This window comes from Vulpes lagopus, chromosome 11 (genome assembly GCF_018345385.1).
Source record: "Vulpes lagopus strain Blue_001 chromosome 11, ASM1834538v1, whole genome shotgun sequence".
NCBI classification, from domain to species: Eukaryota; Metazoa; Chordata; class Mammalia; order Carnivora; family Canidae; genus Vulpes; species Vulpes lagopus.
Genome location: NC_054834.1, coordinates 95,582,572 through 95,599,445, shown reverse-complemented (window position 1 = coordinate 95,599,445; position 16,874 = coordinate 95,582,572). Strand labels below are relative to the sequence as shown.

Here is a 16,874-nt window from a genome sequence, read left to right as displayed (position 1 = left end):
CAGTTTCATGTTGTTACAGAAAATCAAGTCTTGATTATCTGATGTTGGTGATGACTTGAAAATCCACTGCAGTTGTTCTCTGAAGCAGCTGTATTTATGGATCTCAATTGCTAGCCTGTCATCCTTTACCATGTACGAGAAAAGGAAAAAAATAACACATGGTCTCTTTTTTGTGTTTTATTTTCTAGTCCTTTGAGATGAGATTTGTTGTCCTTAAAGATCCTCCATTTAATTGCGCTCTCCTTTAAGCCTAAAAACTGTTTTATTTGTAGCCGTGGGAGCCACTGCAGTGTATCCTATAGATCTGGTGAAGACCCGCATGCAAAACCAGCGTGGCACTGGCTCTGTTGTTGGGGAGCTGATGTACAAAAACAGTTTTGACTGTTTTAAAAAAGTCTTACGTTATGAGGGCTTCTTTGGACTCTACCGAGGTGAGTAAGCATATCTCAGCTGCTGAAGTTAGTGATTTTATCTCTCCAGCAGCAGATCTTAACTCCGTCATTATGAAAATTAGTTCGTCCAGTCAGACCTAGAGTTGTTTTTCTCTTTTTATTTTCTTGTTGTTTTGTTTCCCTTTTTACATTCTTGTTGGTAACTAGCAATATTAGTCTACAGACAAAGCCTTCATTTCTTCTTCCTGATATTTATATTTCATGGAATCCAAATCCTGCATTTGTTCCAACATGGGCTTATGGTCACTCTGCTCTTACAAACTTAGGCACTGGTGTGCAGGTTGAATAAAGGATGGCAGCTAAGAAATAGATGGTTTTCTCAAAGAGTTAGGGAAGAGAGATGAACCTCTTCTCTGTGAAATTGAAGTCAGGCTGTTACTGGAAGGTAAGTTTACCCTCTATGCACTTGTTTCAATTGAAAGAGATATCAGATGTGTTTGTCTCTTCCAAGAAGACCATTCATAAGTCTTTTTTTCCAGTGAGTCATCTGAAGTTAAAAAAAAAAAGTGAATAAAAGAAAATCTTTGGCTCCAAATCTCATTCTCTCTCCTTTCCTCCCCTTACCTCAGAGGCACTGAGTAAAAGCAGAGAGATTTTCTTTTGCAGGGAATGTTGCCACCAAGTTGAGGCTGAGCACAGTGCTGTCAGCATCAGAGGCAACAACCCCTTGTAGAATTCTCCCCACCCCCATCGGCTTTGTAGGAACTTGTTCTCTTTGGAGAGGGAATGACTTTCATGTATATGTTTTCACATTAGAATTTAGGGTTTCCTTTGGGAGGGAGATTAATTTTTTAATCCCTTTGGGCGCCACTTGGAATTCTTTGAAAATATTCTCTACAAGCTCAAGTCCAGATCGTTTATGTAATTTACCATACTTATTTGTTTGCGCACAAAATCTCATTAATCCCTAGCTCACTCTGAGCTCTGTTGAACTGTTTGGCTTAGAACCTCTTCCTTGGAAAGAAAGATTGGACCTGTGCAAAGCGTCTGCTCATAGACAGGAGGAAAAAAAATACATCTGGTTAGCATTATTTGCAGATACTCAAGTGAAAAATGTATCTGTGATATATTTAGAGGAGAGGGTCATGAGGATGTTCATTTTTGGCATTATATAGAATAAGAGTGGTTCTGAAATCAAACTAGGCTCAAATAGCCTGCTCTTTAGAATGAATGTAATTAATTTTACTCAAATATTCAGAACTCTAGTTTCTAAATTCTAGTGGAAAAAAATGTGTGTTGTCCAGGATGCAGATTTGTGCATGGAAATGCTTATTTTAAGATGTATTAAATCCTGCATATCTAGATTTTATTTAATGAAGAATTTAAGGAGGGTTGAGTGGTACTAAGGTTGTTGTTGTTTTTCCTTTGTCATCTTCAATCTGTCCTTGTTAAATAATAACCTTTCTTCCTCCTTGGTATACTTGTTAGAGAATGTTCTCTATTAGAAAGTAACGTAAAAAAAAAAAAAAGAAACTAACCTAGATATATACTGCACACTTTAGCCTTCTCAATGGATGGATGCTTACTGAAAATTTCATTTCGGAGAGGTATCATATTAATTAAATGGGTCTGATATGGCAAGTTTGGAGGTGGGGAGAGGTGGAGGGATTGTTAGCTTTATTCAGGATGTGAGCTGATAAAATCAGTTCTTTAAATGAGAGACTCTTGTATTAGGGAGAAGATTGTAGGAGTCCTGTATGTGAACACTATGATTATTGAGATTGTCATATATTGCTTAGAACTGGTCCATTATTCTGTCAGATGATTGACAAAATTGTTGACAGATTAGCTTAAATTTCTTTGCAGGCAATAGTGATAAAATGACATAAATCAGTACTTTATTAAAATTCCATGAGCCTTATTGAGGCAAGTTGTAAAACAAATATACATGCTGACATGGTTGTATGGAAGTTAGATTAAAAGTAATAGGTCCTCATAATCACGAAGGTTAGAAAGTTAAGACTGCCATCTGCTGATTTATTCTTTTAAATCAGTCTGCTGCCCGTTAAAGGTGTGTGCAGATTTGTGTTTGTCATTGATAATTCCGTTTGACTGACAGTAGCCTGTATGTATGATTACTTCTGGCTCTCAACTCATAGAAAATCACTCAGCAGTATCCTCAAAGTAGGCTTAAGATCAGCAGTGAGTGTGCAAACACATATATAACTCCCCCATGGCTGAGTGATTTAAAGGGTATAGAATGTTTATTGTTAGCATCTTTAAAAAATGTATGCAAAAAATGTACGCCAGCAATTTGGATAATCTGTGTGCTTTAGAAAGCTGAGCCTTATGAATATCTACAGATGTTGAATTGTTTGTATATTTTTTCTTTTCCAGTTTGCAGCCAGCCTGGGAAATTTAACTTTCTGAGAATAATGATTTCCTTTGTTTTAAGAAGATTCTTTTGAAAAGTCTTAAGTTTGACATATATTAGTAAATAAGAATGCGGGAGGCATATGTTTTTGCTTGTCGAAGATATCCATTAACTGATACTTAAAACTGCATTTTTCTTTGCAGTTTTGGCTTCCTTTAAGATAAATGAGTACTGAATTCTGGTTTTCTCTGAAGAGAAAATTATGGAAGTTGATATTCTGTAATAACCAAGCCACCATATGCTATTGCATAGGTAATAGCATCATTTGTGGCAAAATCTGGGTCTATTCAGCAGCATGCCTTGCAAAGGTTTTCCAAACATACAACATGGGCTTCTCTAAAGTGTTTTTGTACTTTTGTATGTTGTTGGTTGTAAAGGGAGGGAATTTGATTACATTGTTATTGGCAGTGTTTGGGAGTAGAGAAGATCATGGGCTCCATTCCTTTCTCAGGTACTTTTTGGGAGATGTTAGATAACTAGGCTTTAAAGGAAGCATGCTGTTTTTTTTTTTCTTTTTTTTAAAGATTTTATTTATCTATTCAGGAGAGACAGAGAGAGAGGCAGAGACACAGGCAGAGGGAGAAGCAGGCCCCATGCAGGGAGCCTGATGCGGGACTCGATCCCCGGTCTCCAGGATCAGGCCCTGGTCTGAAGGCGGCACTAACCACTGAGCAACCCGGCTGCCCCAAAAGGAAGCATGCTTAAGAGAGAATCTATAGTCTCAAGAAAGCATATTATGTTTGACATAAGTAATTATTACATACATGTACAGAGTTTTTAGGATAATCCATTTTTCCATATTTTAATGAAAACTCTAAAATGTTTGATAGGCAAATAATGCAGGGGAAATCTTTACTTTTCAGGATTGTGTATTCACATCTAGTATGTTCATATTGCTAATGCTTCTCTCTGTTTACCTAGGTCTGATACCACAACTGATAGGGGTTGCTCCAGAAAAGGCCATTAAACTGACTGTAAGTTTCTTTTTCATTGAATTTATGTCATTTTGTTTAGATTATCATTAAGCCAAAAATTAATGATGATGCTGCTGAGACTGGCACACTATCACGATGTTTGTAAAGCTTTCAACAAACATGTAAGCATTTGATAATTTTTAATTTTATCATGAGATTGATATTTTGATGACTTGGAAAACCAAAAACATACCTGTAAAGGAAGTGGTTGAGAATTCTGGTTAACAGATGTTGTCTTTCTGATTAGGTTAATGATTTTGTCCGGGACAAATTTACCAGAAGAGATGGCTCCATTCCACTTTTAGCAGAAATCCTTGCTGGAGGTTGTGTAAGTATTAATACTGGGCATTTCTCATGGCAAGTATGTTCCTTTAATCTTTTTTGCACATTAGATATAATATCTGAGTGACATTCTTTCTGAACTCAAGGATTTCTAAGATTTTCTCAGTGATTGTAAAGAATGCTTTTTAATATCATTGCATGATCTAATTGGTTTTGAGTGAAGAAAAGAGGTAGTATTTTTATGAGCTCTGACTCTTAGAAGCTCCTGACATTACCTTCCACACTTTTTAAAGTTCTAATTCTGATTCTTAAATATCACAGAAAATAAGAGTAATGGATAAAGTTCCCATACATTTACATTGTCTGGAACTTTAAGTGTGAGACGACTGATTAATTGGGCTCTTAGATTTTAGGTGTAGGACTGAGTAAACCATTGTGGTATGATTATAATTTTCCTTCTTTAGGGACCAGAGGTTATAGCAAATATCCATAATTATGTTAAGGCTATTAAATTCTGAATGCAGAGATTCAGATTATATTTACTTAGAGCACAAAGGTTTCTCTCTTTAAAGTGTGAGCATGACATTGGATTTGGACCAATTCTCAAATCTAAGTTTGTAGCTCAACTAATTTTATTTGTGGTGTTCATTTCAAATTTGTTACTACATAATTGTTTAAGATTTATTTAGTCCATTTTGTCCCTGAAACCCTTAATAACTTCCAGTTGAACTGGCTGACAGTCCTGGCTAAACCCTCCTCAGTTGCTTGTGGAACTTGAGGTGATGAGGTCAATGACCTTTGCAGCTTTTAATTCAGCAAAGATGCCCCAAGGGTCAGAGAGAGCGGCTGCACTGGATTCTTTTTGATGAGATTTGTCAGCCTGGTACATACCTGGGTCCTCACCTTTGTGCAACCAAAGTTCCTATTGAAAAGGTGACTTGGGCTGTGTGTGTGTGTGTGTGTGTGTGTGTGTGTGTGTGTATGTATATATGTGCATTTGTGTGTATGTTTGCACGCATGTCCGTCCAAGTGCATTTTCAGGAAGAAAACTCACCTCTTTGGCTGACTTTCTTTTTTTATGAAGGACAAATAACATAAAAATAAGACCTTTGTTTAATCAGATCACGAAAAATGTAGTTTCTCCTCTTCCTTTACCACAATGAGAAGCTGTAATTGCTTCTCTTCAAATGAGAGAATGTTTGCGAATCCTAAGTATTTTTTCTCAGTGGTTCAGTTTAGTTTCGTTAAGAAGTTTCTAAGTTCAGTTTTGCCACTGCTCATGCACACGTTTGCCAGAAATCTAAGTCATGCTCTTTCTGTTCTGTGTAGCTCATTATTTCTGTTTCCCTTTGTTATACCCAGAGGTTTTTGCCCATGAAACTGACCTGTTCCCATGTCTGACATGTGACCTAAGTGGTTAAACCGTAATCAGATATTTGGTTCCTTTGTTTTTCCTACTGTGGACCCTGTTTCTAGGTTTGAACTTTGGGAATTTCTGTTGAAGTCTAGGGTGCCTGGAGGGTCATGCTGACATTCTAAATCTCTTCTTTAATCATGACTCATTTCTGAGAACTGTGATGGATTGTCTAGTTGGAAATCAACAGCATGAAAAATAGACAAGTTGGGCTCGAGGCAGAATGATGAGGTAGTCTGCAGTTCTTCACCTCAAACATTTTATGCTTCCTTCTTTTTTCCTAAATCTCTCCATTCAGGGAGGAAAGAAAATGCGTAATTATTGAGTTTGTACTGATGAATTCAGTCACACTATAGTGTAAATGATTGTTAAAGCATAATCTGGGGATCCCTGGGTGGCTCAGCGGTTTAACGCCTGCCTTTGGCCCAGGGCACGATCCTGGAATCCTGGGATCAAGTCCTGCGTTGGGCTCCCGGCATGGAGCCTGCTTATTCCTCTGCCTGTGTCACTGCCTCTCTCTCTCTCTCTGTCTATCATAAGTAAATAAATCTTAAAAAAAAAAAAATAAAGCATAATCTACCACTTCTCCCTATGTCTGTGTATTGCAACAGATAATAAAGCCTTAAACAAAATGAATAAGTCTCTGTTTAAAGAATATTGAGCATTGTGAAATATAGGAATGCTCTCTTTACCGAATGAAACCTGGTAAGCAGCTACCACCAGATAGACACTAGGAAGAGTGGCTGCCTGTGAGCCTGATCATGAGAACCCTCACCATCCTGGGTAGTGGTGGTGATATGATGTTCAGGGGCCCTGTGGATGTTTGGCTAAATGCGGTCTATATCACCAGCTGAGAACAGTGCTGTTTTTCCAAAAATCACTCAATTTGAAAGATGTACCTTGTGTTAACCTGTTGCAAAATGTGTTAACCTAATGCAGATTAATTCAGAAGAAATGGCTTAAACTGAGTAGTCAGTATTGGTATAGATTTTACCTCAGCAGAAGGATCATCTAGGACCTGAGCTTTGAGTTCCCTATGTATAGGAGAAAAATTCTGCTATGAAAATGCTGTCCTTTAGGAAAAAAATGGTGTTCATTGACTAGATAATGAATTGACCAAGAAACAAAAATATCCAGTCTTTAGATCTTATTTTTGTTCTGGTTTTAAGAGTTTTATTTAGAGTCCCTTATCAGACATGTGATTTCTGATGTTTTTCACTTTGTGTCCTTTGAAGAATTGGACTTAGATTTTAATGAAGTCCAATTTAATCATATTTTGTTGCTTGTGCTTTGGTGTCATATCTAAGAAATTATTGCCAAATCCAAGATCATGTAGATTAATACCTCTGTTTTCTTCTAAGAGTTTTATAGTTTTAGCTCTTATATTTAGGTCTTCAATCTTTCACACAAATTATTAATCTTAATATTTTAGGGCCTTTTGCCTTGAGCATAGAGATTACCAAATGACAGTTTTATTTTTCATTGTCAACATTTTGGTGTATGTCCTTTTTTTTTTTTTTTTTTAAAGATTTTATTTATTTGAGAGACGGAGTAGAGAGCACAAGTGAGGAGGGGAGTAGAGAGATGTAGCTGGAAGGAAAGAAGCAGGCTCCGTGCTGAGCAGGGAGCCCTACATGGGACTCAATTCCAGGACCCCGAAATCATGACTTGAACTGAAGGCAGACACTTAACCGACCGAGCTACTCAGGTGTCTGTTATATTTCCTTCTAATGTTCTTATACACATGTATACATGCTCACGTACATGTGTCTGTACACACACACACGCACACATTCTTTTTTAAATCAGATGGAAAATTTTTTGACTGATTTCCTGATTAGAGATGCAAGCTGCTCTCACTTTCTAAAGGCAGCAGAATATCTCACTGTAGAAATAGAATATAACCTTTGGGGATATAGAAGTATATACTTCTAGAAGTATAAACAGAATGTGCATTTTCAAACTTTAAGTCTTCAGTGTGAACATTAACCAACTTTCTCTGTAGCAAAGCCTTCTCAGAAAAGACTTAGTAGTTCAGAATTTATGATAATATAGATGTGCTAGTATAAATTTTGTTGTAATATCTATAAATTAACCTTTAGGTATAACAGTTGCTTGACCCTTCTTTAGGTAGGGTTGAGGCAAGAGTGTATCTGTATATACAGTTATCCATGAATATATATTATGGATGTTGTATGTGTAGCATATATATAACAGTTGGTTTCAAATAATCTTTTCCCATTGTTCTTATAGATAAGCCATTCTTATCAGGCCATATGTTATTATTTTTCTATTAGGAAGTTTATGTATATGTATAAATACATACATATCTGTGTACACATACATATTACATGTTCATATCAGACATAAATATAATTCAGTGCTTAATTATGATATCTGTTGTGAGCAAGAATAATACTTTAATGTCAACTTAGAATTTTCAAAATACTTTAAAATGCGCCTTGTCGCTTCTTGTGAAATAGGTACATAAGGAACAGAAGCTCAGAAAGGTTAGCTCTCACCCCAAATCACACAGCTAATATATTCTGGTTTCATGTGAGCCCCAAGTATTTTGATTTTAAGATCAACTCCTTTTATTTGATCATGTTCTCTTGGAGATTCAAACCCAGGCCTTCTTCACATGTCAAAATAAATCTAAATGAGCCCGTTCAACTTTGTAGAGGCTTTTCATCCTTTTTTAAGAATCTTTATTATGTATATAATAAAAATTTAGCATATATTTGAATGTATATACATATATATGATCACTTATTTAGGTATAATTAACATACCAAAAAACGAACATATTTTAGATGTCAGCTCAATTATTTTTAACAGTTGTATAACCCATGAAATCACCACTCAAGGTGTAAGATATGGAACATTTCACCCCAGAAAATTCATTCATACCTCTTTCCAATCAATCACTTTTCTGTTCCTCTAGGTAACCACTATTCTGATATTAATCCTGTTTCTTCTTGGATTTCATATAAATGAAATCATACAAAATGCATCCTTTCATGGCTGGCCTCTTTTGCTTAAAAGAGTTTTTAAGAGTCATCCTTGTCATTTTGTGTTTATCAGTAGTTTATTTTTTGTTATTGTTGTTTTTAAAGATTTTATTTATTTATTCATGAGAGACACAGAGAGAGGCAGAGACATAGACAGAGGGAGAAGCAGGCTCCCTGTGGGGAGCCTGATGCAGGATTCGATCCCGGGACCCTGGGATCATGACCTGAGCCAAACACAGATGCTCAACAACTGAGCCATCCAGGTGCCCCGGTTTTTTGTTATTTTTACTATCATTCCACTGCATGAATTGACCACAATTTGCTTATTTGTTCTTCTGTTGATGGGCATTTGGGTTTCCAGTTTGTGTCTGTTATAAATAAGGCTACTATAAGAGCACCAGAATCGCTTAGTCAGTTGAGTGTCTGATTCCCGATTTCTGCTTAGGTCATGATCTCAGGATCATGAGATTGAGTTCCATATGGGACTGAGTATGGAGCCTGCTTGGGATTCTCTCTCTTCCTCTCTTTCTGTCCCCCAATGCTTCCTCCCGCCCACTTGCACACATGTGCTCTCTCTCTCAAAAAAACCCAAGGCTGGGATCCCTGGGTGGCGCAGCGGTTTAGCGCCTGCCTTTGGCCCAGGGCGTGATCCTGGAGACCCGGGATCGAATCCCACGTCGGGCTCCCGGTGCCTGAAGCCTGCTTCTCCCTCTGCCTGTGTCTCTGCCTCTCTCTCTCTCTCTCTGTGTGTGACTATCATAAATAAATAAAAATTTAAAAAAATAAATTAAAAAAAAAAAAAAACCCAAGGCTATATAGTCAATTTCAAGTTAACTTTTATATATAATGCAAGGTATGGGCTAGTGCGCAATAGTTTCATTATCACTTCTTGAAAAACTTTTATTAAAAATCAGTTGAACATGAATCGTTTTTCTGTTCTGTCCCACTGATCTACTTGTCTTTCTGCCAATTCCACAGTCTTGATTGCTATAGCTTTATAGTATATCTTGAAATCAAATGGTATAAGTCCTCCAACTTTGTTCTTGCTGTTCTTTTTTATTTTTTAAAAATATTAAAAAAAAATTTTAAAGTGGGATTTTTTTAAAGATTTTATTTATTCATGAGAATACACAGAGAGGAGAGCGAGAGAGAGAGAGAGAGAGAGAGAGAGAGAGAGATTGAGAGAGAGGCAGAGACACAGGCAGAGGGAGAAGCAGGCACCATGCAGGGAGCCTGACGTGGGACTTGATCCGGGGTCTCCAGGATCAGGCCCTGGGCTGCAGGTGGCCTGAAGCACTGCGCCCCGGGGCTACCCTGTTCTTGCTTTTCAAAATTATTTTGACTATTGTCACTTTGCTCTTCCTTATAAATTTTAGCATCAGCTATTCCATTTCTTTAAAAAAAAAAAAAGTGCTAAAATTTTGGGATTATGAAAAAAAAATTCCTGTACAAATCTGTCAACCTTTTTGATGGGTGAATATCTAAGTAAAATAAACTACAGATATGTTCAATGTAATGTTTTTAAAGATTTATTTATTTACTAGAGAGTGAGTGCGTGCATACACACATGCATACTTGAGGGGAGTAGGGGCAGAGAGATAGGAGAGGAAAAATCTAAGCAGATACTGTGCTGATTGGGAGCCAGGTGGAGCTGGATCCTAAGACCCTGAGATCATGACCACAACTGAAACCAAGAGTCTGATGCTTAACCGAGCCACCCAGGCACTCCAGATACGGTTCTTTGAAGTGGATGGACCATCTGACAGTCTCATTAGCAGTGTTTGTCTTTCTTACTCCACACCCTGACACACATTTGATGGTCTTGGTCTTTGTTATTTTAGTCATTCAAGTTCATGTGAAAGGATATCTTACTGTGGTTTTAATTTGCATTTCCTTGATGCTTAAAGACATTAACCATCCTTTCATGTGTTTATTGGCTATTTGTATATCTTTTTTTCTAAAGTATCTGTTTAAGTTTTCTGCCTATTTTCATTATGTTATTTATAGATTTTATTATTGACTTGTAGGAATTCTTTTTTTTTTTTTTAAATTTTTATTTATTTATGATAGTCACAGAGAGAGAGAGAGAGAGAGAGAGAGAGAGAGGGGCAGAGACACAGGCAGAGGGAGGAGAAGCAGGCTCCATGCACCGGGAGCCCGACGTGGGATTTGATCCCGGGTCTTCAGGATCGCGCCCTGGGCCAAAGGCAGGCGCCAAACCGCTGCGCCACCCAGGGATCCCGACTTGTAGGAATTCTTTATCCATGATGGATGTAATCCCTTGTCAAAAATATGTATTATGAATATTTTTCCCAGTCTTTGACTCACCTATTATCTTAACGTGTCTGTGTGTTTTTTTTATTGAGTTATAATTGCCATATAGTATTAGTTTGAGGTGTATAACACAATTCAGTATTTGTATACGCTGGGAAGTGTTTACCACAATAAGTATAGTCCCCCCACCATAAAAAGTTACATAGTATGCATTATGTTGTTGACTATAGTTACCATGCTGTATATTACATCTTCATGACTTACTTATTTTATGACTGGAAGTTTCTTTGTCTTAACCCCCCATCTCCTATTTTACCTGCTCCTCTAATCCTCCTCCCTTTTGCTAACCACCAATCTGTTCTCTGCACCTGTGAGTTTTGTTAATTTATTTTGTTTTAGATTTCACAGATAGATGAAATCCTACATTTTTTGTCTTTCACTGCTTTATTTCACTTAGCATAATACCCTCAAAGTCCATCTGTGTTGCTTTTTCTGGCTGAGAAGTATTCCATTGCATACATACACCTAATCTTTATTCATCCATTGATGGACACCTTGGTTGTTTCTATGCTTTGACTATTGTGAATAATGCTGCAATAAACATAGGGATGCTAATATCTTTTCAAATTAGTGTTTTCTTTTTCTTTGGATAAATACCCAGAAGTAATATTGCTGTATCATATAGTATCATATCATATAGTAGCTCTATTTTTAGGTTTTTGAGGAAGCTCCGTATTGTTTTCTGTAGTGGCTATACCAGTTACATTCCCATCAGCAGTGTACAAGTTTTCCCTATTCTGTATGTCCTCACCAACACTTATTATTTATCTTTTTGATAATAGTCATTCTGACAGGTGTGAGATGATAGCTCGTTGTGGCTTTAATTTACATTTCTCTGGTGATTAATAATGTTGAGCATCTTTTCATGTGCCTATTGGCCACCTGTATATCTTTTCTGGAAAAATGCTATTCAGATGCTCTACCCATTTTTTAATTGGATTATTGTTGTTGCTGCTGCTGTTGAGTTGTAAGAGCTCTTTATATAGTTTGGATATTAACCCCTTATCGGCTATATGATTTGCGAGTTTCTTCTCCCATTCAAGTAGGTTTCATTTTGTTGATGGTTTCCTTTGCTGTGTAAACGCTCTTCAGTTTGATGTAGTCCCCCCCCCCCCACCTTTTTTTCTAAAAGTATTGCCAAGAGCAATTTCAAGGAGCTTACCACTTATGATTTCTTCTAGGAGTTTTATAGTTTCTGCTCTTATATTCAAGTATTTAACACATTTTTAGTTAATTTTTACGTTTGGGGTAAGATAGTGGTGCAGTTTCATTCTTTTGTATGTGGCTGTGCAGTTTTCCCAACACCGTTTATTGAGGAGATTCTCCTTTCCCCATTGTATAATTCTTCTTTTCTTCTAAAGTAATTGAACATAGGGATCCCTGGGTGGCGCAGTGGTTTGACGCCTGCCTTTGGCCCAGGGCGCGATCCTGGAGACCCGGGATCGAATCCCACATCGGGCTCCGGTGCAAGGAGCCTGCTTCTCCCTCTGCCTGTGTCTCTGCCTCTCTCTCTCTCTCTGTGACTATCATAAATAAAAATAAAAAAAAAATTAAAAAAAAAAAGTAATTGAACATATATGCATGAGTTTATTTCTAGACTCTTTTTGTTCCACAGATTTGTGTTCTTATGCCCAAACCACACTGCGTTGATTACTATCATTTTTGAATATAATTTGAAATCAGGGAGTGTGATGTCTCCAGCTTTGTTCTTCATTGTCATAGTTGTTTTGACTACTCAAGATCATTTGTAGTTTCATATAAATTTTAGGGTTGTTTGCTCTATTTCTATGAAAATACCATGGGATTTTGGTAGAGATTGCACTAGAATCTATAGATTGCTTTGGGTAATACAGACGTTTTAGCAATATTAATTCTTCCAGTCCATGAGCACAGAATATCCTCCCTTCTTCTACCATTTCTTTTATCAATGTAGTTTTTCATGTACAGGTCTTTTACCTCCTTGGTTAAATTTATTCCTAGGTATTTTAATCATTTTGATGCAATTGTAAGTGGAATTGTTTTCTTAATTTCTCTTTCTGATACTTCATTGTGAGTGTATAAAAATATAACAGGCTTTTGTATATTGACTTTGTATCCTGAAACTTTATTGTATTTGTTTAATCAGTTTTTGTGTGGTCTTTCAGATTTGATATATAAACTCATGTCCTTTGCAAATAATGAATTTTATTCTCTTCTTTCCAATTTGGGTGCCTTTTGTTTCTTTTCCTTGGCGAATTGCTCTGGCTAAAATTTTGAATTCTATGTTGAATAAAAGTGGTGAAAGAAAGCATCCTTCTCTTGTTCCTGATCTTAGAGGAAATGCTTTCAGTTTTTCACCATTGAGTGTGACTTTTTTTTTTTTTTTTGAGTGTGATCTTAGTTGTGAAGGTTGTCATAAATGGATGCTGAATTTTGCCATATGCTTTTTCTGTATCTATTAAGATGATCATGTGATTTTTAGGTTTCATTTTGTTGATGTGGTGTATCACACTGATTTGCAGATATTAAGCCATCCTTATATCCATGGAATAAATCCCACTTGATCGTGGTGTATGATTTTCTTAATGTATTTTTGAATTTGGCGTGTGTATATTTATATATATAAATATATATATATTTAGTTTTTAAATTTCCTTTTGTATATTTTATTGGAGTTCGATTTGCCAACATATAGCATAACACCCAGTGCTCATCCCATCAAGTGCCCCCCTCAATGCCTGTCACCCAGTTTACTGATATTTTTTAAGGGTTTTTGCGTCTGTGTTCCTCAGGGATTTAGGTCTGTCATTTTCTTTTTTGTGGTGTTCTTGTTTAGTGTTTGGTATCAGGGTAATGCTGGCTTCGTAAAATGAGTTTGGAAGCATTCCCTCCTCTTCAATTTTTGGGAGAGTTTGAGAAAGATAGGTATTAACTCTTCCTTAAATGTTTCATAGAATTCATCAGTGAAGCCGTCTGGTTCTGGACTTCTGTTTGTTGGGAGGTTTTTGATTACTGATTGAGTTTCCTTCTCAGTAATCAGTCTATTCAGATTTTCTATTTTTCCATTATTCAGTCTTGAGAGACTGAATGTTGTATGTTTCTAGGAATTTATCCATTTTTTTCTGGGTTGCCCAGTTTGTTGGCATATAATTTTTCGTAGTTGTTTCATGATTCTTTGTATTTCTTTAGTATGGTTTATAACTTCCCCCTCTTTCATTGCTGATTTTATTTTTTTGAGCCCTCTTTTATTCTTAGTGTAGCTAAGGGTTTATCAGTTTTATTTATTTTTTCAAAGAACCAGCTCTTAGTTTCATGATCTTTTCTATTTTCTTTTTAGTTTTATTTATTTCTGCCTTGATTCTTATTATTTTCTTCCTTGTACTGACTTTGGGCTTCATTTGTTCCTCTTTTTCTAGTTCCTTTTTTTCCTAGTTCTTTAGGTATTAAGTTAGATTGTTTATTTGAGATTATCCTTGTTTTTTGAGGTAGGTCTGTATCATTATGAACTGCCTTCTTATATCTGCTTTTCTTGCATCTCATAGATTGTGTTGTATTTTCATTTGTCTCGAGATTTTAAAATTTTTTCTTTGATTTCTTTGTTGACTCATTGGTTGTTTAGAAGCATGTTGTTAGATCTCCACATATTTGTGATATTTCCTTTTTAAATTTTTTTTGTGATTGATTTCTAGTTTCATACTATTGTGATCCGAAAAGATGGTTGATATTAGTTGATATTAGTTTTCTTAACTATATTGAGGCTTGTTTTGTAGTGTAACGTGATCTATCCTGGAGAATGTTCTGTGTGCACTTGTGAAGAATGTATATTCTGCTTTTTGGTGGAATGTTCTGTATGTGTTTATTAAGTCCATAGTCTAATGTATTCTTTAAGGCTGCCTTTTCCATTTTGATTTTCTGTCTGGATGATCTGTCCATTGACGTAAGTATTAAAATCCCCCACTCTTACTGTATAGCTGTCAATTTTTCCCTTTACGCCTATTAATATTTCCTATATATGTTTAGGTACTCTTATGTTGAGTGCACAAATGTTTATAAACGTTACATAATCATGCTGGAATGACTCTTTTATCATTGTGTAATGCCTATATTTGCTTTTATTATAGTGTTTTAAAGTCTATTTTGTCTAATATAAGTGTAGCCATCCCAGCTTTCTTTTGATTTTCATTTGCATGAAACATCTTTTTCTAGCCCTTTACTTGTAGTCTATGTGCGTTCTTACATTTGAGGTGAATCTCTTTAAGTATCATATAGATAGGTCTTGTTTTTTTTTGTTTGTTTTGTTTTTTTTAATCCATTTAGCTTCTCTGTGTCTTTTGATTGAAGAATTTAGTCCATTTGCATTTAAAGTAATTACAGGTAGGTGGGGTACATGGGTGGCTGTCATTTAAGTGTCCAACTCTTGGTATCAGTTCAGGTCATGATCTCAGAGTTGTGAGATCAAGCCTCATGTTGGGCTCTGTGCTCAGTGGGGAGTCTGCTTCCCCCCTCTCTATATCCCTCCCCCCATTTCAAATAAATAAATAAATCTTTAAAAAATGTTTTAAGGGATCCCTGGGTGGCGCAGCGGTTTGGCGCCTGCCTTTGGCCCAGGGCGCGATCCTGGAGACCCGGGATCGAATCCCACGTCAGGCTCCCGGTGCATGGAGCCTGCTTCTCCCTCTGCCTGCCTGTGTCTCTGCCTCTCTCTCTCTCTCTCTCTCTCTCTCTCTGTGACTATAATACATAAATAAAAATTAAAAAATTATTAAAAAAATGTTTTAATGTAATTACAGGTAAGTATGTACTTATTGCCATTTTGTTAATTGTTTTCTGGGTGTTTTATGGTGATTCTGTTTCTTCTCTTGCTCTCTTATAGTTTGATGATTTTCATTAGTGTTACGTTTAGATTTCATTTTCATTATCTTTTGTGTATCTACTATAGGGTTTTGCGTTATGATTACAGTGAGGCTTATATATGTTGGCTTATATGTATGCTAGTCTATGTTATGTTGATAGCAAGTTATGTTTGAATACATTCTAAAATTCTGCATTTTTACTATCCCTCCAATTTTATGTTTCTGATGTCGTATTTTACATCTTTTTATTTTGTGTATCCCTTAATTGTTATAGTTTCTTGTTTGATTTTTACTGCTTTTATTTTTTTATTTTTATTTTTTTAAATTTTTATTTATTTATGATAGTCACACAGAGAGAGAGAGAGGCAGAGACACAGGCAGAGGGAGAAGCAGGCTCCATGCACTGGGAGCCCGACGGGGGATTTGATCCTGGGTCTCCAGGATCACGCCCTGGGCCAAAGGCAGGCGCTAAACCGCTGCGCCACCCAGGGATCCCGCTGCTTTTATTTTTTAACCTTCATGCTAGCTTTATAAGTGGTTGGTCTAACTTTGCTATATATTTACCTTTATTATTGAGATTTTTACTTTCAGATGTTACTTTGTTACTAATCAGGACCCTTTCTTTCAGTTTAAAGAAGTCCCTTCAACATTTCTTTTTAGGCCAGTTTAGCAGTTATGCACTTTAGCTTTTGCTTGTCTGGAAATTTTCTCTCTCCTTCAGTTTTTGTTTTTTGTTTTTTTAAAAGATTTTATTTATTTAATCATGAGAGACACACAGAGAAGCAGAGACATAGGCGGAGGGAGAAGCAAGCTCCATGCAGGGAGCCCAATGTGGGACTCGATACCAGGGCTCCAGGATCATGCCCTAAGCCAAAGGCAGACGCTCAACCCCTGAGCCACCCAGGCATCCCTCTCTCCTTCAGTTTTGAATGATAATCTTTCTAGGTAGAGTATTCTTGGTTGGAAGGTTTTTGTTTTCAGCACTTTTGGCCTGCAAATTTTCTGTTGAAAAATCTGCTCATAGTCTCATGGGGTTCCCTTGTATATAACAAGTTTTTTTTCTCTTGCTGCTTTTAAGATTCTCCCTTTAACTCTTGAAATTTTAATTATAATGTGTTTTGTTTTAAATCTGTTTGGGTTCATCTCTTTTGGAACTTTCTGGGCTCCCTAAATCTGGATGTCTGTTTCCCTTCCCTGGTTA

At 36.5% G+C, this 16,874-nt stretch overlaps 1 protein-coding gene across 2 annotated transcripts in view; it reads left to right on the top strand.

Moving 5' to 3' along the window:
* SLC25A12 (solute carrier family 25 member 12) overlaps nt 1–16,874 on the top strand; it is a 99,062-nt gene that overhangs the window by 67,279 nt on the left and 14,909 nt on the right. For both annotated transcript variants that reach the window (XM_041721755.1, XM_041721756.1), the window contains 3 exons: nt 273–431; nt 3,748–3,800; nt 4,048–4,128. In XM_041721755.1, coding sequence (XP_041577689.1) covers nt 273–431; nt 3,748–3,800; nt 4,048–4,128 — 293 coding nt within the window. The remainder of the gene's footprint in view (nt 1–272; nt 432–3,747; nt 3,801–4,047; nt 4,129–16,874) is intronic.